General features: G+C 34.7%; 1 protein-coding gene across 3 annotated transcripts in view; it reads left to right on the top strand.

Moving 5' to 3' along the window:
• PLOD2 (procollagen-lysine,2-oxoglutarate 5-dioxygenase 2) overlaps positions 1-16,147 on the top strand; it is a 113,141-nt gene that overhangs the window by 69,763 nt on the left and 27,231 nt on the right. For all 3 annotated transcript variants that reach the window (XM_058295121.2, XM_058295122.2, XM_058295123.2), the window contains exons 4-7: positions 3,512-3,675; positions 7,038-7,150; positions 9,095-9,158; positions 10,304-10,401. In XM_058295121.2, coding sequence (XP_058151104.1) covers positions 3,512-3,675; positions 7,038-7,150; positions 9,095-9,158; positions 10,304-10,401 — 439 coding nt within the window. The remainder of the gene's footprint in view (positions 1-3,511; positions 3,676-7,037; positions 7,151-9,094; positions 9,159-10,303; positions 10,402-16,147) is intronic.

Here is a 16,147-nt window from a genome sequence, read left to right as displayed (position 1 = left end):
CAAATAACTTTTCTAGAGTACTTAAACACTTTCTAGAGCTAACACCACCACAAGAATAAAATGGGCAAAGTTTCTACAACCATACATTTTCATTCAAATTCACATTCTTGTTTGAATTATTGGATAATGATTTTTGGCCTTCCCTTTTACTTACCAACATTGCTTGTTGATTACAAAGGTAATGCCTGCTTTTTAGATACTAAAGTATGGAAGTAAAAAGTTGCTACACCTCTTCCCTTTTGAGCAATAGACTTTTGTTAATAGTTTCAGATATACTTTGTATGTATTGTATCCTTCAACTAGGCTTTCAAAGACAAACTCTCACTTTCCATATATGCATTTCTGATTTTTGAATATTTTATGCTATCTGCAAAATTTCTGACTTAGTGCAGCCCTAGTGTCCAATTGTATGATTCTCTGATATAATATGCCGTGTTTTTTGGTACCATCTCCATACTACGTGTTGGGATTCCTTTGCAACTCAGCTGGCAGTCCCTGTCTCAGAAGGTTTGGTTTATTTGCCTCACCTCTCATGACCCAATTACCCTATAATTAGTCTTATTTATTTTCCAATATTAAGAAAAATAATTCAAATTGGATCAACAACTAGTAGCCTTATGGAAAATACCTCTGTTAGAAAAAAATAGAATTATCTCCTGAGGCAGATGTCTAAAGTGGTTGAACTGAGGATAACAGTTATGTTTATTTAGAAGAAAAAGAGAAACTGGATAAATTTTTAGTAGTATTTTGTGAAATCAGATGAATTCATTTGTAAATGAGCAGTCAGAATAGATTTTCTAAATTTAAAATTTATTTAAGCAATCTATATCTGGCTAAAAATAGCACTACAGTTGGTAGAAGCATCCAGGTGAGCTCTCTCCTGCCTCTCTCCCTATCTATCCTCACTCCAGTCCCCATCCTATAGGAATCATAATTTTTGTTAACTTTACTGACTACTCCAATGTGCCAGGTTTTATTCTTGATTTTTAATTTTTTACAATAACTTGAGGAGATAGGTACTACCTTTCCTCTTCCCTGTTTTATAGATAATAGAAATAAAGCATGAGGAGGTTAAACAACTTTCTAAGGCTACTGAGGTAGCAAGTAGCAGAACCAGGTATAGAATCCTGCCTTCCTACGTCACAGCATATTCTGTGTCCAGTTATGGTTCTGATATTAATATTAATAGCACTAATAATTTATTGCCCTTTACTCTTGGAAGAAAAACTATCTACCAGTGTATATAGATATGTTTTAGTTTTGCATTAAGTTCTTTTTTGTAACTAAAATGGAAACAAATGATGCAAACTTACATCCTCTAGAACAATTTAAAATGAAAAGAAATAGGCTCTGATTCCATCCCTACATTTACTATGATTAAAAAATAAGTTAAAAATAATTACTAAATTTAGTTGCATATTAGCAACAATTTAACCTTTCCCTTTCTCTTCCCCTTCCTCTTCCCTTCTTTCTGATTCAGAATTGGACTATATGGTGAGGGGTATATGTTAAGTATTTTTAACCTGTGAAGTTTGTCTCACCATGAATGGGAAAAGAAGAGAGATAGGAAGCAGAGGCTGGGCAACTTCCTTTTTAAAGCACAGAACCTATGTCATTCCTTCTCATATTCCATTGGACAGATTTAATCATCTGGTCACGTCTAATTTCAGAGTAGCCTGGCAAAAATAAGTTTTTAGCAGGATGGTCATGTGCCAGACTAAAACTGGGGAGATTCTGTTACTTAAATAAAGGCATGGAAATATATATAGGGGCCAGTTGGCATCTCTTCCACAAGTGCTAAGAGTGAGGATAAATTTAAACTATTCTTGGGAAAGTAAGTTTTGAAATAATTTTGTGGGCTCTTATTATTACAGAGATGAGAAATAGTGTATTTTATTTTGATAAATTTATGTATGAAATGTTATTTATTTTTTAAAGATTTATTTTTTATTTATCTCCCCACCTCATTGTTTGCTCTCTGTGTCCATTCATTGTGTGTTCTTCTGTGTCTGCTTCTATTCTTGTCAGCGGCACCAGGAATCTGAGTCTCTTTTTGTTGGGTCATCTTGCTGCACCAGCACTCCTCTCGGTTCATGCAGCGCCACTCCTGGGCAGGCTGTGCTTTTTTAATGCGGAGCAGCTCTCCTTGCAGGGTGCACTCCTTGCATGTGTGGCTTCCCTACATAGGGGACACCCCTGCGTGGCACAGCACCCTTTGCATGCATCAGCACTGCACGTGGGCCAGGTCACCACATGGGTCAGGAGGCCCTGGCTTTGAACCCTGGATCTCCTATATGGTAGGCGGATGCTCTATCAGTTGAGTCAAATCAGCTTCCCTAAAATGTTATTTAATCTTGCCTGGTGTGTCACCACTCTCCTAGCATATTAACACATCCTTTGAAGTGAACCTGGCAGGGAAAGCAGCTTTCGTGTTCCTAGTCAGATATGACAGCAGTGCACCCAGACTCTTAGCCGTTCGGAAGCTCTGGTTCTCACTTCAAGGGCCATAGTTTGCTCTTCCCTCTGTTTGCCACCTGGAGTGTTGCCATTAAATTATCATCTTTGGAAACCTCTGACTTTAAGGTTTACTGGTGTACCACGAGATGCAAAGGGATTTCTGGTTGAATGAATGGAGAACTTATTGAAGAGTGGAAATATTTTAGGTAATGGCTTTTACACTTGATAAAGTTTGGTTAAGTCATTGTAGTTCTTTGAATGCACAATGAGGAATAAAGTCTCAAAAAAAAAAAAGAAAAGAATGAAACTGCATACATTAAATTTGATAGGGCCAATTTTTTATATATATATTTCAAGTTCATTAAGCTTTAAAAAGATTTAAAGTGCTGTCTGAACACATCTATTTTAGGATTCAGGTTGAATTGTGATTCAAGTTTTAAATGAAAATTGATAATACTGGTTGAACACATTTTGTCAAAGATAATTAATTCTTCAGAAATTATAATGGATAGGCACAAATTAATTTGAAATATTAGACAGTTACAAGTGCAGCCTCTATCAATGACTCTCTGTATTTTTAAGTTAAATAGCAAATAGCTGAATATTTAACATTTCAGCACTGTGTTAGAGTTTTGATTTTGGGGATAAGTGATTATTGGAAAAATATTAAGTACTAAAAAGCTTTCTTATTTTTGGACTGTATCATATAACGTAAAGACTAATAATTTAATTGGACTTGTATAATTTAAGTTGAGAGAAAATTGAATGGTATACTCTAAAAAATTGTTATTAATCGTGTGTTGGATTAATTGAGCACTAAAAAACCTGTCTTATTTTTTGACTGTCAATATAATATAAACACCGATAATTTAATTGAATCTGTATAATTTAAGTTGAGAGAAAATTGAATGATATACCCTGTAGAAAAAATTGTTATTAATCCTGCATTGGTTCTAAATTCTAACTTTTATTAGAGAACTTTTCCTTATTTGGTTTATGTGCCTAAATTCTGATGAGTTTATTTTAAAACTTCTTCTATTTTCTCATTAAACAGCTTTGATGTCATATTTGCTGGTGGTCCAGAAGAAGTTCTAAAAAAGTTCCAAAAGACTAGTCACAAAGTAGTCTTTGCAGCAGATGGAATTCTGTGGCCAGATAAAAGACTAGCAGACAAGTATCCCATTGTGCACATTGGAAAACGCTATCTGAATTCAGGAGGTGCGTGAGATATGAGTAGAAAAAGTTTATTGAAGTCATGGTAAATTATCAATATTAATATTGAATAACCATTAGCTTGCTATTATTACAGAAGAATCATATCAGTTGAAAATTCCATAGTACATTTTATATATGACAGAGCATTTTCCTATCTATCTCATCATTTGATGCTCTTAACAAGACTAAATGTTGGTATTATTTTTACATTCTAAATGAGGAAACTAGTGCTTCCAGAATCTAAGTGACTTTTCCTAAAGGCATTCATTTGTTAAAGGAAAAACAACATTGATCCAGGTCTTCTGATAGTAGTTTCACTGGGATCTTTTTAGGTATAGGATAATAGTTTAGTAAATTCTCTTACTTGGAAAAAAGTTCATTCTCAATCTGCAATCATGTAGCTTTTAAAAATAGGCATTACTTAATTTTATTAGTTATTTTTGAAATGTATTAGAGTAAATGAATGATTTGTCTTGAAATCAGTAGTTGGAAAGATTCAAAATTGAGTGTCTGTGTATACTTAAAGTGCTATGCTGCATTATTTAGTACTCTAGATTAAAGGAATGAATAGTTACATTTTCTCCTTGCCACCTCTCCCCCCCAAAATAAAATTTGACTTTAGACCTTATCATTATTGTGACTCCAAATATTTTTTTCTTAGACTGAGAATAAAGTAACCATAGCACAGTCCAAATGATGGGTAGAGAGGGGCATGATAGACAAACGTATTGGGTGGAAATTGCAGGTCACTTTGGGAATACAGACTTTTGGGATGCGCTACATTTGTAGAACAAAGTGTTGATACTGTTCAGGTTAGTTTAAACAAGTGCTGGGTGACATAGCAGCATCTCTGGATTCTGGGCTTTGCTCGGCCCCTTACGGCAGCATAATCTTTAGCAAATAACTAAATTTCTCCAAGATGTCTCAGTTCCAGCCATTTTCAGTTGCACTTTATTTGAGTAACCCATTCCTTAGTTGTATCTTGGAACTTTATCAGCCTGTGTAAATATTGCACACCTGAAACCTTGAACTCCAATTTGTGCTGCTTAGTTTCAGTTCACTTTTTCTCTCCATCTCAATGTATCTACATTTCATGCTTTTTGGTACCTCTTGGCCATTATATTTTCTCCTGTTTTGTCTGGCACCTTTGGATTTTACTTCCATATTCAAGTCAGAATCCGACTCTGTCCTCATTGCCTCACTGTTTGCCTTCTTTCAAAACTTCTCCTACGATGATTGCCCACTGTGAAAATGCTTTCTTGATCAACTTGGCTTGTGTGTTGGTGCTGCTTCTATCTACTTCATGACTTCTGTTAACACATGGCTGATCTTTCAGTTTATCCTAGGTCCCAGATAGTTTAAAGACCAAGTTTTTAATTTTTTTCAATTTCATTGATACATATTAATAAAGCGTAAATCCTTCTAAATAATGCAATCAATGGTATTCAGGGTAATCACATATTTGTGCATTCATCATCCCAGTCACTCCCAGAGCACTTTCATTATTCCAATAATAATAAGCAAAAAACAACAAACAAACTAGCAAAACTCATCACTCTCAATCTCTCTGTGCCACACCTGGTATATGTAGCTGCTATTCTTTTTCCTTCTTTCTAGTATATTTGTGTTTATATTTTGTAAAAACAAAAAAGACCCAGTTTTTAAAGGAAGTATTAGTTGTGATCTCTGGGCTAGGCTTTATTTTATACTTGTAAAATTGTTACCAAAGATGACATGCATGGTGAAATTGCCTATGTATATCTACTGAGATAGTATATCCACTCAGGTATCTAATTTTTAGGCAGACATATAACACTGTGGAAACAGGAAAATACGAGCAAGTAATTGTCTATGTGAGCCATTTTAATTAAGGAAAAGATATTTATAAGTGGGAAAGTGATCAAGGAATCAAAGCATCTTCCTTCTGGTCCTTGTAGTAAAAATATTTTTAAAAAATGGAAAATCTAACAATAGCATTTATACAATTCCACAAATCATGTATTGATAGTTACTTAAGGGATTTGAGTTGTGTCTGTGGATATCTCTTGATTATTTAAAAATCCTTATCATGGAGAAGCAAACATTTTTCTTTACAAAGAAAGTCTCAGAATTTTAGAAACTTCATTGGTCTGAAATAATACAGCATTGTACTATGACAACATAAATCACAATATATATCATATACATGAAAATAGATGTAATTACTTTGGAAGTATTTAAGGACATTTGAAGTTTTAAAAAAGATAAATACAATTTTTGAAAAAACTATAATCTATTGGTAGGTGTTATGTGTCACTAGGTGTATTTTTCATCAGAAAATTTTGGTAATAGAAATTTAAAAAATGCAATTTTTTTTTGGTGTTTCAGTAACTTTTGTTTGGTAAGAAAAACAACAAAAAAAATGAGTAACTAGTGATTGGCTTTCATTTTTATTTTGTATTGTTTTTTCTAGGTAACAGTAATATTCCTGGACCTATTTCTTTTAATTAATTTCTTTATTCCTATGGAGAAATTTAAATTTTAAGGGTGAAAAATTAGGTTTCCTTTTAAGTCACAGGAGTAAAATTCATCACTTTTTACAAGTTTTGCATGTCAGTGATACTTAGCAATTTGATTGCATTTCTGAAATGCAGAGGGAGACAGAGGGAATATGATCCTGTTTATCTGCCTTTTATAGACAGATTTTATTGGCACATTTAATGCTTAGGCTGTAAGCCAAAGGGAACAATCCAGTTTTAGACTTCCTTTCTTAAGACTATAACATACAAAACGTAGCCAAAGAATGGTTTAGCAGGCACAGTAATGACCAGTTCAAGTAAAGGAAAAATCCCTGAAATGTCCTAGATATAAAATTTCTTTGGGATGTTTGCAGCCAGTGACACATCCAACATTTCTTTGATTGTGTTAGCATCTCTGGCCCTGGCAGTAAAACCACCGTAGTAGAGATTTTCTTTTTCAGAAACAGTGTATCTTCTGCAAAGGATCCAAGGAAAGCATTCTTGCAGAAGGTCAGAGAGAAAATTCTGGTTTCATTCTTTCTTTTCCTATAACTTCTTTCCCCCTAGGAACCTTGGAAAGCACTAGTTCCCCTTTTGTTTCAATTAATTTTGGGAATGTTTTTATTCAAAAAGAGTATTTGATTGTTTTCTGTCTTGCAGTTGGCAGCAAAGCTCACTCTGTTGTTCCTTGTATATAAAAGCAGGAGCACTCTGTACCATTTCTTTCATGATGGGCCGTGAAATTCCAACATAAAAACTAAAACTTCAAAGCTACACAACTCTGTGTAAATAACCCATGAAATTAATTTAGATGCACATATTCATCTTTGAATATTTAATTCTTTGCTGCCCTATTCTGTGTTGCAGGATTTATTGGCTATGCTCCATCTATCAACCGCATAGTTCGACAGTGGAATCTCCAGGATAATGATGATGATCAGCTCTTTTACACTAAAATTTATATTGATCCTCTGAAGAGAGTACGTAAGGGTCCACGTTGTCTTTTTGTTTTATTGTATTAGGTGTTCCTTAAATTTTGTTAATATGGAGTGATCCAAAGACCAAAAGTGTTCAAAAGATTTTACTGACAGTGTGGTGGCTGGAAAAGTGAATTCCAAAATGTTCTTGTTGAGAACATTTTAAACAGTGTGAGCCAGTGAAGCATACAAATAGTAAACAGGTGAAATTGTTTTCTCTCACATAGCTCGGTATCAGCACTAGCTCAGTGTGTCCCTTTGCCTCCTCTTTGGTGGCCAAGCCAGCAACCTTGCCAAGCTTGGGTGGATTAGGCAAAGGGAGGAGATGCAAGATGCAAGGTGCCATACCAGGCTGTTAAGGTGGCTTTAGGTTATCAAGAGGGACAACCTTTTCTTATTCCCCTTTTCAATGTAACCTCTTTGTTGGTCATTGCATCCCTGTTTCTCGCAGTTGAAAGACAGAATAGTAAATGAGAGGCCATCTCAGCTGAGTCATCTCTCTTTGAGTAGCTTTTCTAGAAGTCTTATACAACATTTTCTCACACTAATCTTTGACTAAAATTTATTTATGTGACCCCACATAGTATGCACAGAACCTTTTGTCCTTTATTTCAAGCACCACTGTGCCCAATAAAAATAAGAGTTTCTTTTTTATGAAGGTGGGGTGTCGGGGACAATAAGCAGTCTGCCGTTGGCCTAGAGGGAACATTCTGGTATTAATTTATAAAGTGGAACTTGGGAGGAAAAAATAAAACCAAGGTTCTGTAATTCACCAATACATTTTATATATTTACCTAGCATAAGTTGATATCTCATAAATGGACATATAATGAATAATAATTCTAAAATTTACTGAATTGTATATTCCCACACTGCCGTTAGAAAACATAAGATGTTTTCAAAACTAAGTATATTTTAGTGTTTGCTATTTCTGTCCTAGTGAAACACTTCTGTCATCTAAATATTTTCAGTAGACACACAAACCTCAAGACACTTCATTATTTATATTTACTTTTGTCCTTCGCCCTGTTTCACTTTCCATCTTGTGTTCCTCATGCATCAAGCCAAAGGATGCAGTCTCTCATCTGAGAGGAGAAACCTGCTCCTGGCCTGAGAGCTAGCCCGTGCAGCATGGGTTTCTCTTTTCTTAACGTAATTCAACTGTGAAAGCATTCTGAGTTTTTTTGATTACCTTTCCTTTGGGATACTTCCTCGGAAATCTCACTGCTGAGCTTGTAATAATTTTAGTTGTGTAAATTCTGTTTAAGTTTCTCCCTAAGCATAAGATTTTATCTGGTTAGCATGCAAAGACCATTTTGAGGGTACTGTTATGACAGGACAATCTAGCTGAAAAATGTGTGCATTGAGAATCATGAAGTTTGTATAGCTGATTAATCTCTGTGATAAGGTTGATTAATCACAAACCCAGTGTTTCAATCAGGATAGACAGGTTATGCTTCAGTAATAAACCCCAGTCTGGACACCTCAACTAAAACAGCAGTTTATTTGTCCTACTTCAAGGCAGCAGGGGCTTTCTGCTTGCTGTAGTCACTCAGGGACCTTGGCCAACAGAGCAGCCATCCTAAGCCTTGGTGGTTTATGTGCTAGAGGGAATCGGCTCACTTAGGATCTCACAATGGTAGTTAGATGCTCCAGGTTGGAAGTGATATGTTTCACTTCTGCTAACAACTCACTGGTTAGAACTAGCCACAAGATAAGAAGTGAAAATATTTGGAGAAAAGCACAGATGATTACTGTACCCTTTATCTTCCAAATCAATCAATTATAAATTACCCTCTCCTTAACTTTCTGGAGAATATTTCTGGGATCTTTAACAAATAAGATTTTCAAAATCCTTTCCTCTAAAGAACAAACTGTATTGACATGATAGTATTATTTGCTGTTTACATTGTCTTTTTCACTATTATCTCTATTCTTATTTTTCAGGAAGCAATTAACATCACATTGGATCACAAAAGCAAAATATTTCAGACCTTAAATGGAGCTATAGGTATGCTTCCTAAATAATGGATTGCTCATATATGTAAATGAATACTTGTGCTTCAACTGTCTTTCCTTTTTTTTTTTTCCATTTTGGGAGTGTGACTAAGGTTTACAATATAGATATTACAACCTTTAAAACTATTGAGCATGAACTTAGCTTGATGTCATTCAGTATATTCAGTTAAAATAATTTCCTAAGTCCAGTGCAAGAAAGACAAGCCTCTAGACATAAGTAATTTAGAATTTAGTAGCTTACCCTCTGGGGACTGAAGATATATTTATGAATTAATTACACTTCATATCACACATTTTTCAGTATAAGTTCTTTGTGTTTTGAATTGCCCAGGAAAGTTGGAATAGATTTTTTTTAACCTAACTGAAAGATAACTGGTGACAGCTAGGAAAATAAACTGTGGAAGTGTTTGAGTGTGTAGGCATGCATACTTTTGCATCTGTGTGTTTTCCTGGATATCCATGTCTTGCTGAATATACATTAAAATTAACCAATATTTTAAAAATTAAAGTGCAAGAATGCACTAGTATAGTAAAATAAAAAATACACTGCACCTCACTGCAATTCTTAAGTCACTCCATACAGTATAAACATTTTTAGAATGGAGAGCATTCTTTCCATTCCATTTGAAGTGCTCAGGAAAGCTAAGGGAAGAAATCTGAAAGCAAAGAACTGCTTATCTCGGACTTATTTCTGGAATATTGCACTGGGCCTGATTTTTAGGAAATGGAAATGCTGCTTGTGCCTAGCACTTCTATTCACCATACACATATTGTGATTATCTCGTAAGGTAGGTATGGAGCTCATTTTGCATGACTCAGAGAATTTACGTCCTCTAGGATCACATTACTATAAAGGGTCAGAGGCAGGATTGCGAAGATGCTTTCTTTCTACCAATCAGCCCCATGGCTTAGCACCTCAGTCAGTTTGATGGTGTTAGATTAGAATAAGTGATGCTCTCAGAATCTTTATCTGTGCCAGGGTCAGCCCTTACTTTGGATACCTGCTGACTTGGAGTTGGCAGAGTTTCTAAAAGTGTTATAGCACATGGAGTATGGTATACATAAGGAATTTTATGACAACAAATATACGCATGCACATTATAAATTCCTAAGATCTGTTTTCCTTTTTTAACCCAGATGAAGTTGTTTTGAAATTTGAAAATGGTAAAACCAGAGCTAAGAATGTTTTTTATGAAACATTTCCAGTGGCAATCAATGGAAACGGACCTACCAAGGTGAGTCACAGACTTTTACCTGGCTGCCTATTTCTTGGAGATATGCTATAGATCAATAGGTGGAATGTCTTTTTTTATTTCTTTAAGAGGCTTTACTTTGGTGCCAGCAGTTTGCTGGCTTCATCTTTTAGATGGTATAACTGGTTTCATTCAAATTAATCAAACTCATTGTGTTTCCTCAGTAGAGTGATAACTTTTCATTCTGTCTGTAACAGATTTCATTTTTGTGTTTTAGATAATACTAATCGCTAACTTGAGAGTGAGCTGCATGTCCCTCCTACAGGGTGTCCTCTCCTAGGAGGAATAGTTCAGGCAGTGAAAGGATCATTTGTGTCAACAGAGTCACCATTTTCTAAGTTAACAACATTAAGATTGGGATGTAACTAAATAGTCATAAAGTTTCTTCATCCATTTACTGTATGCCAAAGTTGATGGGTTACAGTTGACAAGCCCATAATTTGGTGAAATTTTGGATGCTTTTCTGGTTCAGATATATTTAACTGACATTGCTGAAAATGTTATTGACTGCAAAATATATAGATAAAAATATCTTATTGTTGGTACCGAATCAAAATGAAACATGAATTGCATTGAATCTGGGGAGTTTGTGTCCCAAGAAAATAAATCTAGAATTACCAAAGTCTTGGAGATATATGGATGTGTATGTATATATACATACACATACATACATATACACATACATACATATAGGCATACAGATGAGTGTATTTGTACTTTAGTAATATTGTGCTTAAAACAACTACCTGGAAAAGAGGTTAACAGGTGCATTTTCCTTGTGGTTAGAGAGGGTGGGAGGTGTAGTCTGCTGTTTCAGAAGAGTGATCAATCTGAAGTTGAAAAGAAAACTGTATATATGAAGGGAAATTTAAGGGAAAGTGCTCTTTGGCAACCTCTCCTAGATCAAAATGAAAGCAGTAGATTCCGTTTTTCTCCAGTTAGCATTTCCACTTGGCTTTTCATCCCATTCCAACCCTTCTCCACCTGCTCTCCTTTCTCTGTCTTGCATCCATCTTCCCAGTTCTGCGGTCGCTGTCTCCTTATCAGCACATTTCAGGAGCCTCAAGTATTTCCCATCCTATAAACAAGACAGAAACCAGGCAATGTGAAGAAAAACATTCTCCTCAATCCACAGTGCCTTCCAGCCAGCTCCCCTCCTCCCCCTTCCCTTCACAGCCAAACTTCTTTTAAATATAAACTTACTGCCACCCCTGCTCCCTGTCCAGGACACAGGAAATGCTCCCGTCAGGGTCTCTGGGGACATCCCTGTTGGGCAGCACCTACTCTTGAGCCCTTATTCTTACCTCACTCAGTCACAACATCAGCAGTGTTGATCCCGTTTGGTCCTACTTGAAATATTCTTTGCCTTTGCTTTCATGATGTTCTACTTACTTTTTGACCTTTGCTCATCAGTCTCCTCTTTTATATACATTAAATTTTTTTTTATGCTATGTACTGGGTTGATGAGGGGCAGGAGAGACTGGTCTATCCTCTTTTCTCTGCTGTTAGAATAAGTGTTCCAGGTTATCTTGCGCTTTTCCCTTTCTTTTCTGCATGCATTCTTGGGTCATTGGCTCTATCCCTGTATTTGCAGGTCCTCCCTTAATACTGATGTCTTTCACATCCTTGCTTTGGCTACTACTTCTTTCTTATCTCCAGGTGTGAACACCCAATTACTGTCTTTATTTGTGGGTCATATAGACCCATGGCTCATGATTTACAACACTGCTTCCTCTTCTAACCAATTAGCTAACTAGAATCTGGGTTTTGTTTGGGCTCTAAACACTTTTCAGTCTCAGTCCAAATGCTGTCCTTTCTAACTCCTGTGTACAGGCGATGGACAATCTCCAACCAGTAGCAGTTGCCCATGAGCAGCCTGGAACTAGAATCTTCTGCTGAGTATACTGAATGCCTTCTCATGGACTCAAATGTAATTTTCCAAATTCTTAGCCTGTCGTACAAAGCTCTTCTCTACCTTGCTCCTGCTTTGGTTGGCACTAATCCACTTTCCCACTCCTAGCCCTGCACACATCCACACTCACACTGTTCACAGTTTAACTCAGTCTCTCCCTCAATCTCTTCCTCACTTCCTGCCATAATGAATTCCTTTCAATTTCACAGAAGTCGCATGCTTTTATCCCATTCTGGAATCATGCACGCATTTTCCCATCCTCTGATCCACCCTCTAAGTTCTGTTCTTTCGGGTATTAGTTTAGTCCTTACTCCTCAGATCCTTACAAAAGTTCAGTGTGCTTTTGTAATATCTGGAACTTCTTCTGTCATATTATATACTGTATGCTGGACAGAGGTGATATTTGCACATTTTCCTGTCTCTCTTACTTATAGGACTTTAGCTTGGGAATTACAGAAATTGTATCTACCTTGTTCTCCTCAGGGTCCAGCATATGTGTGGATATATATATATTAGGCATTTAATGAGTCTGAATTGAATGTGAGAGTCTATAAACAATCAATGACCTAGCATTATTCTTGGGAGTGGTAAGGCAGACATTTTTTCGGCTGGATAAAAAAACATCATAAAATTGTGGGTTACTGTAACTGTCACTAGGCAAATTTCACAAGTCAATTTTGTCTATTAAGTGCTTCTGTGTGTGTGTGTGTGTGTGTTTAGTTTCTCTTTTAGCCTCCTATCATGATAACCTTGCCACTAGTTAGGCAAGGATTTGTACAACCAAATGTCTCCTCTAACTAAACAAATGAATTATTACTCCTTGGTAATATAATATTTTAATAAAATTTAAATTTCTCTAAAGAGTATGTTTGTTCTTGAGAATTTAGCTTTTATGGGGAAGGCCAGATGTTGATTGATTTCAGCATGATACCAATTCCTTCCAAATCCATGGATGACTCTGACTAGAGATGTAAACAGTAACTAAAGAACTTATCACAAGAAGAGGAACACTAGTCCTTAATCATTTAGAAACAAGTACTAAAATTTTTTTAAGTCTTAGAAAACATTTTCAGTTTAGGCTCTTAACTATTCTTAGCATTTAAATCTGTGTAATGATGCTGGTCTTATTTAATCCATCTTCCTATGATTCTATTTGGCAACAAAAAACGAAGTAGGCTTTTAATTATAAAAGTGATGTTTGCTTTTAATTATAAAATTGCTGTTTGCTTTTTTAGTTGTAGTATTCAACTAATGCTAAAACTTTATCATATTATGATAAAGTCAGTGGATACATCTGAATATACCATATTTTCCCTATGTCCAGACTAATGGAGATAAAAAGCAGTTTCCTGTTTTGATAATTATTTTTAGCCTTCATGAAAAGTAAAAGGATTTTTCGTATGACTTTCATGTTATTTAATTTATTCGCTATTATTTTTAGTAAAGAACTATTAAAATTTTAGTGATTTTGACCCATAATGATCTTTACATGATTGTTTCATTAAGAAAAATATGCACATAATCTGTACATAGTAAGATGTTTACAGTTGTTTATTGTGCCAAAATGTACAGAAATTAATTTACTTCTTTAAATTTCATGGTATTAGAAAAAGGAATTTTATCATTATACTTTTAAAAATCACTTATAATCTCATCATCCTCCCATATTTGTTTTCATTCATAGTTGTTTTAAGTTTTTATGTCTTTTTAGTATATATTTATGAACATTCATATTTTTCATTTATTTTCGTACTCATAAATAAATAAGTTTGTGTTCTTTAATGAACACTTTAGTTGAAATATGTCTCTATTCTATGTAATGATTTTCATACTTGTCTATATATAATCTAATATAAATAGATTTTTGGATTGGAACCGTGACTTCTGGTTTGAAGCTTTACTTTTTACTCTTGAAACTTATTTATTGTTAGTAATAAATTGCCTCATTCATAAAAAAGGATGTTGTCAATTTTAATGCCCAGGCTTTTCTTTTAAATATCAGATAATATACATCTTTAGGTACTCATTATGAAATTGGTAGTATTTTTATATAGCAGAAGTTAAAGGGAGGAAGAGCAGAGCAACCAATTTGCACATGAAAACAAGTTATTTTTGAAACTACTTTGATTTGCCATAAAAATGGGGACCTTAATTTTGTATATAAAAACTACATTGTTTGGGTCGCTGTAATTTTGAATAATTGTATGATTTAAATAAAAAGAAAGTAAAAAGGATTTGCTTGGAAAAGTTTCTGAACCAATGAAAATGACATCATAGTTGGAAACATTTTGATATTGTGAAAGAAAGATCAGAAAAATACTTCCACATAGTAGCTGGGGACAGCCCAGATGAACAGCCTAACTACATAAACAGTTTTCTGTACTTCTAAACCTGCCAACAGAAATGTCTACAGTTTTAAGGAAGAAAACAGATGCTGACCGGGTTGGCTGGGGTGTTTTACCTCAGTCTGTGTGGTGAGGAATACAAGAAGAGGGAATTTTCCAGGCAAAAGTGATGCTCTGAAAATTGAATTGAGGAAAAGAGCAGAATGTAGAAATGTTACAGAATAAAGTTTTAATTCTGAAAACTAAAAGTAATGCCTTTTATTTACCAAATCTTTTAAAAGTGTTCATAGTTTTGACAGTTACACAGGGATCCTGGTAGAATGATACATAGTTCATGAAATAATTGTTTAATTTTTATGAACATTCTGAAATAGGAAAAGTACAAGGCTTCATATAGAGATGGGAATTCTATACCTGGCCAAATACTAGGATTTTTTTCCTTAAAACAAAATTCTTTCCCAGGATATTTTAGACAAAGGCTAGTATATAATAAAACGGTATTTCACACTATCAATATTTTTATCCCTTTCAGCAATAATGTGTTAATAAGGATCTATTTTCACATGAATCTCTTTTCTTTACTTTAAAACCTTAGTATTTTTTAGGACGTGAATAATTAATGTTTGAATTTGTAATAATTACTTTGACAGTTAACAGTAAGCGTCTTTATTTCTGTTTTTATTACAAAGGCAGGTTAAAATGAGCACATTGACTATTTTAATGGTGGCAAACCTTAGACTCTTGAAATGTCATTAATAAATGTCATGACTGCATATTTCTTTGCCTTGTAATTCATTTCCTGGATTATCATGTAGTCCAAAAGAAATGTGAATGAGTTACTCATCTGTGTTTTCTGATTGTGCTGTATAATTTAAATGTCACCACATCCGCAATATCTGTGTAACACAGAGATTTTCCCATTTTAATTAATAGCGTCCTTGTTTCAATAGCTTTGGGTTCAAAGTTTCAATACAATAGAAATATTTGGGAAGAGTTTCAAATACTGGGGAGGAATCAAGTAAAATGGTTTTGGACTAATTACCTCATCTCTTCTACCCGCTAAGCTCTTTCAGTGCTTTAGGAAGCTAGATAGATAAATCCACCTATCACTTCTGTACATTTTTGACTGCCAAAATTAATGTACACACATTTTATTTTCCTTTTCAGTTTATCATACTTTTCTAATGAAAAATTAATGATTATAGAATTCTTAGGAGAGTTTCAGGTACTCTTTTTAACAGTAAAATAATTTAAAAACTCAAATGCTTACACCACTACTAGGTATTAAAATTACAGTAGTGAGAGTAGTAATTTCACTTAATTAAGCCAGAATTTTTCCAAAATGTACCAAGTCTAGAGATATTCTTAATGTGCTCAGAACAAATCTTAGTGTGTACACCTCTCTCCCCCATCCCCTTTTCCTCATTCCTTCCCTGAAACCTCCTTTCCCCCTCCCCCCACAAACACACAG

The sequence above is a fragment of the Dasypus novemcinctus genome, chromosome 4 (assembly GCF_030445035.2).
Source record: "Dasypus novemcinctus isolate mDasNov1 chromosome 4, mDasNov1.1.hap2, whole genome shotgun sequence".
Lineage (NCBI taxonomy): Eukaryota > Metazoa > Chordata > Mammalia > Cingulata > Dasypodidae > Dasypus > Dasypus novemcinctus.
Note: the sequence above shows the minus strand (reverse complement) of the source record. Positions and strands in the feature narration are given on the sequence as shown.